The sequence below is a fragment of the Saimiri boliviensis genome, chromosome 10 (genome assembly GCF_048565385.1).
Source record: "Saimiri boliviensis isolate mSaiBol1 chromosome 10, mSaiBol1.pri, whole genome shotgun sequence".
Taxonomy (NCBI): domain Eukaryota; kingdom Metazoa; phylum Chordata; class Mammalia; order Primates; family Cebidae; genus Saimiri; species Saimiri boliviensis.
The window spans coordinates 18,058,545-18,073,149 of NC_133458.1; the positions used below are offsets into that span (position 1 = coordinate 18,058,545).

At 48.3% G+C, this 14,605-nt stretch overlaps 1 protein-coding gene across 9 annotated transcripts in view; it reads left to right on the plus strand.

Moving 5' to 3' along the window:
* HIPK2 (homeodomain interacting protein kinase 2) overlaps positions 1 to 13,009 on the plus strand; it is a 217,894-nt gene extending 204,885 nt beyond the window's left edge. For all 9 annotated transcript variants that reach the window (XM_039472635.2, XM_039472638.2, XM_039472634.2 and 6 more), the window contains one exon: positions 1,216 to 13,009. In XM_039472635.2, the coding sequence (XP_039328569.1) occupies positions 1,216 to 1,683 (468 nt within the window). In that variant the 3' untranslated portion in view covers positions 1,684 to 13,009. The remainder of the gene's footprint in view (positions 1 to 1,215) is intronic.
* Positions 13,010 to 14,605: the final 1,596 nt, after the last annotated feature.

Below are 14,605 nucleotides of genomic sequence, written 5' to 3' on the forward strand. Positions count from 1 at the left end.
GGCAAGACTCTCTGTCTCAAAAAAAAAAAATTAAGAAAGGAACTAAAAGCTGAGATAAATGGGGCGTTTGTGTTTAAAGCCCCTCATCTGAAGTGCTGTCCTGGGTGGTAAATGGAGCCGGGTCTGTCACGTGACAGGTTTTCCAGGTAGGAGAGGGCTATTTTATTTGAACTGACAGAACTTCAAACAGCAAAGCTTCCAAGAGTCAACCTTTTTGTGTGTGTATGAGCCAGGGGCTTGTTCTGTTGCTCACACTCAAGTGCAGTGGCACAGCCGTGGCTCACTGCAGTCCCAGCCTCCTGGACTCAAGTAATCTTCCCATCTTAGCCTCCTGAGTCGCTGGGGCTACAGGCGTGAGCCACCAAACCCAGCTACATTTCAAAAATTTTTGTAGAGATGTTGTGAGAGCCAACAGTTTTGAGAACAAGATTTTACAATGAGTAAGAAAGCAATTGCCGCTCAAAGAGCATGTCCTGGCCTGGTGCGGTGGCTCACGCCTGTAGTCCCAGCATCTCAGCAGGCCAAGGCAGGAGGATCACCCTAGGCCAGGAGTTTGAGGCTCCAGTGAGCTAGGTTGATGCCACTGCACTCCAGCCTGGGGCATCCTGATATGCCACAGCTTCTGTACATCCTTGGGAGAAATATTTTCTCCTGTAACTTTGCAGCTGGCATTATACATGTATCATCCCAGCCTGGTGAGTGGTAAGCCAAGTGGGGACTTTTTCATTCCAAATGAAATCTTTTTTTTGAGACAGAGTCTCGCTCTGTCACCCAGGCTGGAGTGCAGTGGTGTGATCTCGGCTCACTGCAACCCCCACCTCCCAGGTTCAAGTAATGCTCATGCCTCAGCCTCCCGAGTAGCTGGGACTATAGGCACACACCACCATCCCCAGCTCATTTTTTTTTTTTTTTTTTTTTTTTTTTTTGTATTTTAGTAGAGATAGGGTTTCGCCATATTGGCCAGGCTGGTCTTGAACTCCTGACATCAGGTGATCAGCCCACCTCCGCCTCCCAGAGTGCTGGGATTACAGGCGTGAGCCACCGCGCTGGGCCCCAACTAAATTTCAACTTTCAACTAACACAGAAGGAAGCCCCTTATGTCCCTTCTGGCGTCTTTCCCTTCTCTTCCTCCTTCCTGCCCTCCCGTTCCTCCTCCCACACCTTCCAACCCATGTGCCGGCCCCTGATGTCTCTCTTGTTGCCTCTCCTCCCCAGGCTCAGCAGCACATCACTGCGGACCGCACTGGGAGCCACAGACGGCAGCAGGCCTATATCACTCCTACCATGGCCCAGGCTCCGTACTCCTTCCCACACAACAGCCCCAGCCACGGCACTGTCCATCCCCACCTGGCTGCAGCCGCCGCCGCCCACCTCCCCACCCAGCCCCACCTCTACACCTACACTGCGCCTGCTGCCCTGGGTTCCACCGGCACCGTGGCCCACCTGGTGGCCTCACAGGGCTCGGCGCGCCACACCGTGCAGCACACTGCCTACCCAGCCAGCATCGTCCACCAGGTCCCCGTGAGCATGGGCCCCCGGGTCCTGCCCTCGCCCACCATCCACCCGAGTCAGTATCCAGCCCAGTTTGCCCACCAGACCTACATCAGCGCCTCGCCGGCCTCTACCGTCTACACTGGATATCCACTGAGCCCCGCCAAGGTCAACCAGTACCCTTACATATAAACACTGGAGGGGAGGGAGGGAGGGAGGGAGAGGATAGCCCGAGGGAGGAGGGAGAGGAGGAGGGAGGCGCTCCTGGGACCGTGGGCGCTGGCCTTTTATACTGAAGATGCCGCACAGAAACAATGCAAACGGGGCAGGGGCGGGGGAGGGGAGGGAGGGACAGGGGCCAGGACGGGACACCAGTGAAACTTGAACCGGGAAGTGGGAGGACGTAGAGCAGAGAAGAGAACATTTTTAAAAGGAAGGGATTCAAGAGGGTGGGAAATCTATGCTTTTTATTTTAAAAAAGAAAAAGAAAAAAAAGAAAAAAAGAAAACGTCAATAACAAAAAAACACACACACAGCTCAAGAACCCATTCTACACCAAACTGGAAAGGAGAAGAGAGCACCAGGAAGATTCCAGAAGCCGGGGGAGGGGGCCCCAGTTTTTGAAGAACTTTATGAACTTTTCAAAGATTATTTTCATATGGCAGCAAGTGATACGGAAGACTTTGCTGTCAGGGACACCTGATATGGAAATCAAATAGATTTTTAATTAATTGAACATAAGATTTAGAGATTTTTCCAGAACTCGAAAGGGTCAACAGCCCTCCAGAAGGTCAGGCTGCAGCCCGAGGAGGCTGATGTGTTGGGTGGTGTGGGGTTGTCGAAGCCCAGTCCTGGATCCCTAGTCAGGAAAGACGAGCCGGCCAGGCTGCTGGAAGGGCCCCTGGGTGCGAGGGGCGGGTTTTCTCTTTCTGAGCACTCTGGATAAATCCCTAAACAGTGTTGTCCCTCAAACGTCATTAATAATGTGTGTTGCAAACTTTAGATTTTTTTTCTTTTCTGAAAATGTATTTTCTCTCTGAATCCGCCCCCTGTCGCGTCGCGTAGGGCTAGCGGTGGTCGCGGGCACCCTAGTAGAATGTAGCACCCGGCACCCTTGTCTCCTACCTGTGTTCAACTCCAATGATACCAATAGAATATTCCTCAATGTAATTGCACAAAAAAAAAAAAAGTGATATAACATAGGCATGTAACCAATGTGGCGGTGCAGGCGTGCGGTGAGCGGGCGAGTGCGGGTGGGTGTGCGCGCCGCCCTCCCCGTGTGCCCCTTGGCGCCGCCACCCCGGCCGGCGCAGTCTTCAAACTGCACATCATTCCCTCCTAGTGCCTTACCGAGCGATAGACGCGGCGTGAGGGTTTACTTCCACTGGTACTCCAAGAAACTGAGGCTAGTCAGACACAATCTCAGCTCTTGTGTTCTGCTGTTGTAACAGTTTACTCTGGCCTTTCCTTTTTTTTTTTTTTTTTTTTTTTTTTTTCCTTTCTTTCTTTTAAAAATGTTAAGGCCCATTGTCTTTCTTGGGCTGTTTGCTAGCAGAAGGATGCCAGGGAAGCCGGCAGGAGCTAGGAGAGAGTCCGTGGATCTTGAAAGAGATGTGGGAGGCAGATGCCAGGCGGGCGCGTCTGGAGATGGGGATGGCTGTAGTTGAGTTGTACTTTGCGGGCGGAGGCCCAAAGAGACTCCCCACACTTCACCCCTGCCCCACTCCATCCCCAGCTCTGCCATTTGCGAGATCAGAGATTTGGGGACTGTTGGCCTCACCCAGGCAGCATCCCCCAATCCCTCCTGCCAGGAAAGCCTGGAGCTCTCAGCCTCCCCCCGGGCTCCACTCTCTCCTCCCACTCCCTGGGCTGTTTAGCTCTAAGGATCTTGCCAGACCCCTCTGTCTGTAGATGACCACCAACCTCTGTTTGCTGTTGAATTCTCTCCTCACATTACTTGGGTCTGCTCAAGATGTGATTTTGGTTTTGGTTTCCGAGAGTTCTGGTGGGCAGAAGGTTGAAGGGACACTTTTGAGGGTGACGAGGGGTCTGCCACTGCACTTTGGAAAAACACGGACAGGTAAATTTCCAAAGAAATCCACCGTTTGCCCTCTTTGCACCTTTGATGTGTTCTGGAAGTTTTCTCAGGCTTTGGACACTGCTGGAGGTGGAGGTGTGGAGAGGTGGGGAGTTCTCTCTGTTCATAGTAAATAACTCTGAAATATATGAATGTGAACGGCAGGAGAATCTGGCCAAGGATGGTGCCGAAAAGGGTGGTTCCAATTGTTTGCTTCTGATGCTGAGTCCTTAGCTGACCCCACAGCCAAGTTTCCAAGGTGCAAAGAGATCTTTTCCGAGTCAGCGGCCCCATCCTCATCCTCCCACCCTTTACTTCCTCACTCTGCAGTCTCCCCTAAGGATTACTGTGAAAGGTATTTTCGTAGTGATATCCAACCTAATTCAGTAACGACGCCGTTACTTAGCTCTTAGCTGTGAAATAACTCTGGAAACTTCACCACCCCAACCATAAATTCTTACTTATAAAGAAATAGGTCCCAACTGGAAACAACTTAGTCCAGGCCTCGGCAAGAAGGAAGGGCCCCGTGACTGCTCAATGCTGGGCACAGCCGGGCAATCTTGCCGGGTGCCCACTGGAGGCTGAGCTGGCAAGAGGCCAGCAGCAGAGAGATGTCCTCCCTCAGGCTGTGATCAATACCATCTTTTTCCAGAGGTAGGGAAATGCAGCCCTCTGAGACTGCAGGAAAATGGTCAGTTCAGAGAGGGTGAGAGCAGCAAAGGCTTCAGAGGACACACAAGCCAGATCCTCCCCGCCCCGCCACCCCTGACGCCCAACAGCTGGGTCAGCCTGGAAAATCCGTCTGTTAGGGACTTTTTGGCAGCCAGATGGCAGCAATAGCCCATCAGGTCTCATCCAGAGTTACAGGTCTTGGCTGCAAATGAGCCTCAGTCCGCCTTACTGGAGAGCACCCCAGACTCCTGGGTACAGTTCAGTTCCAGCCCTTTCTAGATCTGATCTTTTTAGGGGGAAAGACAGCTTGAAATGTTCTTTTCATTTTAAAGAAAGTTCTTTTGTCTGCTTAAGTTGGAGGCTTCTTACTCTTTCACCTGACATTTTCTTTTCTTTCTTCCAGATCAGGAATAAAATTTCCATGCTGCTTATAAAGATAATATTATTGTACTAATTATTTTTGTTATTACCATTGTAAGTATGATCAGGATCATCATGTTGATATTCTAGTCAGGGTTTTAAATGCACATTTATTCCAAGTATCTTTGTGTTTTCTCTTTAATATTTAAACTTATTCTCTCTGTGAGTGTACGAGTAGACTGGAGGGACATCCAGATGTCCAGTCTTGTCAGGCAAAAAAAAAAGGAAAGACTAGGAAGTAGGACAGTTGTTTCCATCATCACTATCCCACAAAGAGCCGTCGGTAAGATCCACCGCAGAAGTTGAAAGAAGAATCAAAGCCTTGATTGGGCTTCTGACGCCATGGTCACCATCAAGGTTGTCCTTTTCTGGAGCCCAGCGGCCTGGGATGCGACGTCAGGTGGTGTCTCATGGTGACGTCAGGGGAATGCCAGGCCACTGACTGCCCAGTCCTTAGCTGGCTTCTCTCCCACATCCTCAGCGCCCTCCTGTGCTTCTGAAATCTGTTAACTAAATCCGTGGCTTGCCTCTGATATTAAGCAGAAATATCCCCTCCCAGAGGTGACCACAGCCCCTTCCTCAAACATCCACCCTTTTCTCATCAGCGCACCCGGGGTGTGGCTTAGATTCTTTAATGCAAAGACATTTGCCCCCTTCCAGAACCCAATGGGCACGTAATGTGGCGTAAGAGTGACTGGCAGGTGGTACCTTCCCAGGAAATTTCACCACACCACCCAGTTCCTCAGCCTGCCCCCTCCCCTGTGATCCATGTTCCCAGCACCCAATTCTAGCTGGAAACGGGTGGAAGGATGGCAAGAGGCCAGAGAAAGCCAGAACAAAGCCTGGCAGCTGCCCAGGCATTGCAGGCCACACTCCCTCTGCAAGCATCCCCACTGGGCTCTGGCCACACCCCTCAGTGCACTGTGCTGTATGTGATGGGTGCTCACACGCTGTCCCCAAACCCACAAACTGCTAGGCCCCAGATGAAGAAGGGCGAAATGGCCGGCTTCACTGAAGGGAAGGAAAGTGAAGTATTGGGTGAGGCCAGCCCCACAACTGCTCAGCAAACGTTAGTGCACATTCTCCTAGTCCTCACCCAACGGCCTCCTCCACCCCCGTGCACGGAGCTGCCATGGCAGAAGCCCCAGGAGAAGCTCCCTGCAGGAGAGGCCAGCTCCCTGTATGCTCAACAGCACACCTGCCCGAATCTGCCATTGGGTCACCTTGGCAAATCGGCTGCTGTCCCTAGGACCAGTCTCTCAAGCAGAGGGATGCCAACCTAGTCCTTACATAACCCGTGAATCACCTAGAGCACCCTCTAGTCCTCCGTGGGCTCCCTCCTTCCCTTTTGAAGAAACATCGTTCAGAGTAAGGGGAGGATTTGAAAGTTCAGGTCATGGAGGAGTGCTGAACTGGAGCCTGGTGAACCACAGGGCGATTTGCTTCTGCTCGCTGGGTTCTGACTGGCCCGTCTGGACGTGGGCCCCCATGTCTCTGTGCTTAGGGCCTCTTCATGATGTTTTGGATGTTTCCAAGGGAAGCGGGTGAGCAGATCAAGGGGTGGGAGAGTCAAGGCTTGATGCCAGTTAATACTGTGAAGTGGAGCGTGTGGTCAGTGGAATTCAGAGGAAAGAGAAGGGTCGGAGCAAAGCGACGTCCGTCTCCTGGACTGTCAACCTTTCTAGCCTTCCTGGTAGTGGAGGTGTTTGCAGGCTGTAGCAGCCAGCTGGCCTGTGTCCTCTTCAACCTGGAAGACTTGGCCTGCCCAAGCACCAACGTGTGGGACAGGTGGACGTCAGGAAGGGCACGGGAGATGAGCCCAGCTGCCCATGGGACAATTTCCCTTGATTGGACCTTGGCAATGGCAAACACTCATATTTGAACAAGCTTGGGGTAGAAGATTTTGGCTGTGTGAGTGCGTGTGAGTGAGTGGAACAAACTTTCTTGGAAACTGGAGGGAGGAGATGAGGAGGCTTAGGGAAGTATTACTGATGGCTCCTGGTTGAGAGAGTGACGTGGGGCCCCGGCTCGCCCCAGCTCTTGTCCCCAGGTTCTCTCTGTCTGATGCTGAGGGCAGGGTGGGGTGTGGGACCGCCACTCTTGCTGGCCTGTCAAGTAGCTGCTAGATTAGGAAATGGAAAGAAGGAAATGGCTCGGGGCTCTCCACTAGCAGAGAGAATTCAAGGGAGGCGAGGGTTCCTTCCGCAGGCCAGCCTGGGACTTCACAGCGCCGGCAGGAGTGACTTTGCCACGACACATTCCAGCCCCAGGGACTTCGCAGGCTTCATTCCCTGTCTGTGTCTTTTCCTTCTGATGTGTTTGACAGCTTTCTGATGGGGAAGCTTCAAACTTAAGCAGGCCAGAGATGTCCTTACCAAATTGGAAAGGAAGGTGAAGCTGTTCCTTTCTTTAGCCAAAGAACCCTTCTCAGAGACGCCTCCCGAGATGGACAAAATAGCATTCCTCTCGTTCCTTTCCAGGCAATAATGACACCATTAGTGATGCACTTCCATTTATCTTTCTCTTTCCTCTCTGTCCTTTTTCTTTTAAAAAAAGAAATGCATTTATTTCAAAACTGTGCTATTCTTTTAAGAGAAGTGGAAGGGAATCTTTCCATGCTGCTGTGATTGGGAGACCGGAGGGCCGTACCAATGCGTGGGCTTGACTAATCCCAGGCCACCGTGGGAGCAAGCGAAGCAGAGCTGCCGGGAGTTCAGCTGCGTCGTCAGGCATTGAGCGCGCTGGGGCTGGGCTCGGGGTAGCAGTACTTTCCCACTGTGATGCCTTAGAACTCTCACTTCTCACCTCCACAGACCAGACTCGGTGCAATCTCAGGCCACTAGAGAATGGAAGACGGTGAAATGGGATTAAAATGCAAAAGAAACTATTAGAGGCTTTGACACGGTAGCTCACTAGAGGGACCCAGCATAGAAGTTTCTCGTGTCTTCGTTGCAGATTCCTAAAGTTCAGAAAAGAACTCAGTGAGAGTATGCAGAGAAATGGCCCCTGCAGGGCTCGGGCCCCAGAACACCAGCACCAGAGAGGGTCTTCCTGATGCTGCTGCTGGACGTGCCCAAGCCTCTGAGAGCCCCTCATCTCAGATCCCTGTGTTGAACCTGACACTGACTGTCCCTTATTTGTTAAAATTTGTAACATCCCTCAGGTAAATCGTAGCCATTCAACATGTGTTGAATGCTTTCAGGACACCTGGGCCAAGGCCTCTATGAGTGTGGTCTCAAGGAGCCCCCACAACCACCCCACAGGGAGGGGGAAAACAGCCCCCGTTTTCAGATGAGGAAACTGACAGGACGCTCTGGAAGGTACAGGTGTTGGAGGAAGGATAAAGCAGGGATGCTCCAGAATCCGCTAGGTTCCCTTTTGTGTTCATCAGGCTCTTCCTGAGATGTGATTTCTAATCTTTTACCTTTTTTAATGAGTAGCAATGTGTGGCCTCATACTTCTATGAACCATTTCGTGATACTCCCATTTCCTGCGTGCCAAACACTGTGCTGGGAATTGCCCGTGGGTTGTCCTGTTTCCTCACCTCGGTAGCCCTGTGAGATCAGCAGTATCAGTCCCCCTACAGCGGAGGAAAATGCCCGGAGCCACGCAGCTCATGAGGGGCGAGGAGGGCTTGACTCTGGGTCTGCGCAGCTCCAGAGCTGAGCTTGCAGTCATTAGCCACAGCTGTCTCCCGCGTGTCTGTGCAAAGAAAGGCCTTTTACACTGCATCACCCGGCGCCGTCCCTGCACCGTGGAACTCAGCTGGAGGGCTGTGCAGAGAGGGGACTGCTGCCTGAACTGGATGTAGGCAAAAGGGAAGAATTAGTTTTGACTTTGCGAGAAAATCTCTGGGGAGTTTCTTTTGATTCATAGTAGAATTCCTTTTAGATTTCTTTCCAGCATACCAACTAGCTTTTAGTAGTGCTGCTACAACCGACTCTTATAAGAGTGAAAAAGAAGTATTCTTTTCTTCTTTAAAAAATAATTTTTTCTTGCTTATAGTTAATTCTAGAAAGGCAATACTAAAGTTATATATTTTTTTCTAAATGCTATTTTTTACTGCACTTGATAATTATCCTGTCAGCTCTGATCTCTGTAATAGATTCACTCTTCAGCTCTGGGCAGAACCAGAGGCAGGGTTCACACCAAATTTGTAAATATCATATGTGGTTCTGGTGTCCAGGAACTTTTTTCTTTCTGTTAAAAAAAGAAGAAGAAGAAGAAGAAGAGGTGGAAGAAAGACAAGAGTTAGAGGAACAAAAGAATGCTTTCTTTTGAGATAGATACTCTTCTTAAAGAAACAGCAACAATTGTATAAACAGGAAAACCAGCCAGCTTTCATGATGAAAAGGAGTGTCTCTTGCCCTGGTATGAGATTAACAGAAATACAGATGCATTTTTATTTTGGTTGAAAGGTGGTGAGAATTTAGAAATGCTTAGGACTAGATTTTTAATTTTTTAAAAGAACTGTTATCATTTGTTATGAAATATTTGTTTGGTTGTTTTGAGTGGGATTGTTGCTTTTTTCATTTAAAACCTTCTTTGTTGACTGGCTCCAGGCTTGTTTGCCTAAATTCTTAGGTAGTTTACAGGAGTTCTAGAATCTTTTAGAACTTTAACTCCATTGGAAGCAAACCCAACTAATCAGAGTTTGAGATCCTGGTTGGTTTCAATAGGTATTCTGGAATTCTGGCAGAACACCTAAAGATTTTTTTTTTTTTTAGAAGGTTTTAGATACATTATCTTACACAAACTGTGACCTAATGGCAATAATTACCTCAAATGTGGGCATTCATCCTGGTTTTAGCCTTTTTTGAAATCATGTAGCCAGCTTGATCTTGGAATTTAAAGACTATGAATTCTCTGTGGGCTGAAAATAATGATTCTTTCATACCCCGGTGATCGTTGCTTAAGTGAATTCTGAAAATAGCTCATCTTTACAACAAAAATTAAACCAAGGAAGAGATTATTCTTTGTGTATTGTACTCAAATGTGATGTTCAAATGCACATGTTAAATATATATGTTTTTAGCTACTGTAAAATGCTGTTAGCCTTCTAAGATATCAAGAGAGTCACATTTTAAATGAGTAAACTAAACAATTGACTGTGGATACTTAAGCATATTTCTGGCTACGTTATAGTTAAAGTGTTTTATAGTTTACATTTAAACTGGTACTTTTTAAAGAAAAGTTCTGTTTATAACTGACATCTTCAAACCCCAGCGAATGCCGCCGTGTCTCCCCCAAGGCAGGTGTGTTGTCCAGACTCTTCTGTAGCCCAGCATGTAACTTCCCTCTGTATTTTTGGTTTCCATGTGAACTCGAGAGAATGTGAAAGGCAATCCAGATGGAGGGAGAAGGTGTGAGTCCGCAGCCGGGCCGAGTGAGAAGCTCTCATGCACGTGGTATAAACACTTGTGTTCAAGGCCTTCTCTCTGACATCTTGGAAGAGTCATTAAGCACAGATAACCTGGTTCATTGATTTTTGTCTTGATTGAATATTTGACTTATTAATCGATCCACTGATTTCCAGGCACCAGGCAGTAGAAGACACTGGGATTCAGGTGACCACGAAGGCACAGCTGCTACTTCTGGGCCCCGGGTGATATTCTGATCAGCGTTTTGTCGGGGAGGACCATACACCCCTATTCCCATGGTTACTGGCTGGGTTTTCCATATATCTGCTGTCATTTATTCATTTTCCCCTTGAAAGCAAAATCAATGTAAAAGGCTATGTTTATGTTTTACTCATTGTCCAGCTTAGACTCGAAGCCTAGTCGGGTGGAAGGGAGACCTTATCATCCTCTCAGAGATGGTCAGTGCTGAGCAGGAGAAGGAGGCGGAGACGGAGGGGTGGCTCAGCCTGGTCCACTGAGACCCACTGTAAAGGGACACCATGTTTGGAACAAGAGAGATGCTTTGAGACAGGAATGGGCCTCACTGTCACGCAGGAACAGACTCGGGGAATGGCAGTTTCTCTGAGTCTTGGTTTGTTTAATGTTTTCTCTTGTGCCACCACCAAACTGCAGGGGACCCGCTGTGACCTGAAGGGCTTTGCTTTAGCAGATAAGACCTTGAAAACGGCAGAACACCTGGGACCAGGGAGCTTTTAAGGAATACAGAAAATAATGCATTTGCTTTTTCCCTGTGAACTGCATCGACAGCGTGTTCTTTCGACAGTCTTTTGGTAGAAATGTTTCTGTAAAATAGTGTCCATCTCACCCCTCCTAATCATGCTCCCACTTCCCTGTTCGTTTGGTGGTGGTGGTGGTGTTTTTCCTTTACATGAATTAACCAAATGAATTCTGTGTCATTGTCTTTGGGGCTTATATTTTTAAAACATAGAAATTGCCTTTTTGTTCATTTGAAAAGTAAGTATGCTGTATCTGAAGAGGGCTCTGCCTCTGCTCTCCCTGGCTTCTTTGTAACCAATCTCCAAATGAATCTCTCGTGGCACTGCCCCCTTCCTTCCTTATGTAGAGTCACTGTCCCGAGGGCCACCTCTGCCTCGACCTGCTGTCACCACAGCCCCAGCCCCAGGCACCCAGGACTCCCAGGAAGCACGAGAGCCCACAGGAAGGCCCTACTCAGCCTTGAGGCTGGTGGCCGAACCTCCGAACCTCCGGAGTCGCCTGCTGGGCTGAAAGGGCCATGGATTGTCATTGTGGAAATTGTTTGGCTCAGGTTATAAGGAGGAACTTGGGAAGCAGAAAGTGGCTTGACCATGTGCATCCTTGGTAGCTTACTGTAACTGATGAATGGGACAGATAACAGCCCCCCCACTCCGCCCCACCACCCTGCCCCCGAGCAGATATTCCTGTCTGCGCTGCCCTGAGTCCTCAGTCCTGTTTCTGCTCCCTTCCCTTTTGTGTTCCTGCTCACTTCAAGCTTCTTCCATGGACTTCCCAGGGCACAATCATCTCTGGCCCCCAAATCATCTCTCATCCTCTTTGTGTACATTTTTTTAACCAAATGAACAAGAAAGTCATACCTTGGGGCAGCAGAATTTCTAGTTTAGTAGAATCACTGTATAGAGATAGATGTTGATATATATGTTTGTGTATATATATCAAACCAAATTTGATAGGAGAAGTATAGCTTTACGGATAGGGAGAAGGAGGAGCTCTTTAGAGGTCGGAGTCAGCACTGGTGTCTTGGACACGCATGGGCCGCGTCCCAGGCCACTCCGCACACATGGGGCCTGAGGCGTGGCACCAGGCCCTTCTCATCCACCTCACCGCAGCAGAGCTGGCGGGCCCTGCAGGGTGCCGCTGCTCTCACTGGGTCCCAGCTTCAAGGGCATCGATGGGTGAGGGGGGCAACAAATCAGGATGACTGGAATTTTCCATCCCATTTTGCTTTGACCACATGTATTGAGCTGCAGCCTCTGATACACTATCACATTTCCAAAAATGGTATCCATTAGGATGGAAAGGGAACGGATCTGTAGAAATGTTTACCTTTCAACTGCCCATGAATTCAGGACACTGGATAGAAAGACTCACTCCCCAAAACGAGAACAGGGAAGAGGAGACCTGGTGACACTCCATCACCAGGTCCAAGGAACGTGGCTCCCTCCCCACGGTCATCTCACCTAGATCTTTCTCTCCCAGGTCATCTCAGCTCAATCTCAATAACCCTATGAAAGCCCTGGTCTGTTGTGTTCCTTCACCGTATGGTTTCTGTAATAAAAAGTGTTCATCCATGTTAATCTATGTGAAAATTATTGCGTGCGACAGTATTTTCTTGTGTACCTCTTTTTCCTATGTGAATTGTCCCTCTTTTTTATTTATAAATGTCTACTTTTTTTTTTTAAAGACAAACCAATGTGTTGTAGACCTATATGTAACCTATTCCTTAGTCTCATATTATAGGTATGTTATAAGAATGGATATTTTACTTGGCTTTAGAATGTTTTACAAGATAACTAATTCTTAACTGATCAAGTCCTTGCTACTAAAATGCTTGTGTTTTTCATCATGACGTCGTGTGCTTCTAAATTAATCATTTTCGTTGTAGAAAAATGGAGTGAATTTATATTAGTCTTGGAAACTAATAATAGCATTGTAAATTTATGAGATGATTTTAACAGAAAAAAATTATAGAAGAATATAGTTATTTTAATTGTAATATTACTAACTGTAGGGTGAGAAAAAGGGGGGTCCCGTTGTGGTGAACTATGTTATAGCTTGTTACTCACAGTTTCTTTTTGATCATTTTTTCGGTCTCTGAGGTGAAACGACTTATTAATTAAAATTTGTAAACTCACATATGCATATTGTATATGTGTAGAAATGTAATCACACTTTGTCTTGGAATTACATTAAACTGTTTGAAATCACTGTACACCTGCCTGGCATGTTTATTCATCCTGGAACCAGACCCGTCATCAGAGGGAAGAGGTGACTGTTACAAGTAACATATTTTGGGATTATTTCATGCCTCTGGAAATGTGTAGAAACCACCACTGCGTTGAAAATGTGCAGAGAGAGGGAGGGCCTTGAGAGCATGCTACTACCAATTCCCGTGAGCAGGGCTAAGAGTCTCCCGGCTTCCCGCTGTCTCTTCCGAGCCGTGTCAGCCCCACCTGCTCCCAGTCTCTGTCCCTGACACCTCAGGTGTGGCTGTCACCTGCTGTCCTGGGAGCTCTCCAACATGCATCCTGGATCCTCCACACCAGGCCCTGCCCTCTCACTGGATACCATCAACACCTGCAGCCTCATGGCTCGCTGGCCTATCGCCAGGGCCCTTGTCACTCCCCACTTGAGCTGTGTGCTCCACGGCCCCGTCCAGACCCTGTGCCCAAAGCAGCACCACTTCAGCAAGCCTAAGAAACTTCGCATCCTGCTGGGATCGGGGCTTCCCAGCCTTCTGACACTCTTTTTGTCTTAAATTATGGTAAAATATACATCACATAAAATTATCATTTTAACATTTTTAAGTGGACTACTAGCAACGTTAATTACATTCACGTTATTGTATAGCCATCATCACTATTTCCAGAATTGTTTCATCATCCCAAACACAAGTTCCGTCTCCATTAAGAACTCCCCATTCCTCCCTCCACACAGCCCTTGGTGACCACCCTTCCTTCTACTCTGTCTCCATGAATTTGCCTATTCTAGATATGACATGTAAGTAGAATCATATATTTGTCCTTTTGTGTCTGGCTTACCTCACTTAGCATAATGTTTTGTTTTGTTTTTGAGACAGTCTTGCTCTGTCGCGCACACTGGAGGGCAGTGGTGTGATCTCAGCTCACTGCAACCTCCACCTTCCAGGTTCAAGCAACTCTCCTGCCTCAGCCTCCCAAGTAGCTGGGATTGATTACAGGTGCCCACCACCACACCGGGCTAATTTTTGTATTTTTGATAGAGAACTGGGTTTCTCCATGTTAGCCAGGCTGGTCTCAAAACTCCTGACCTCAGGTGATCTGCCTGCCTTGGCCTCCCAAAATGCTGAGATTACAGGCATGAGCCACTGTGCCTGGCCCACTTATCATAATGTTTTTAAGGTTCATTCATGTTATAGCCATGGCTATAACATGAGAATTCCATTCCTTTTCATGGCTGAATAATATTCCATTGTATGGAGAGACCACATTTTGCTGATCTATTTATCTGTTGATGGACATTTGAGTTGCTTCCACCTTTTAGCTGTTGTGCAAATGCTGCTGTGAACACTGGTGTGCAAAAGATCTGTTCAAGTCCCCACTTTCAGTTCTTCCAGGCGTGGACTCACAAGGGAATTGCTGGATCCTCAGCAATTTTAAGATTAACTCTTTGAGGCCCAGTCATTCTGTTCCCCACAGCAGCTGTACCATTTCACATTCCACCAGCAATGCACAGGGGCCTGGTTTCTCCACCCAGCACTCAGTCTGGCTTCCACATCCAGTGTTTTCAAGTCTGGGGAGCTCTGGGTTCCAAGCCCGCGGTCTGCTGT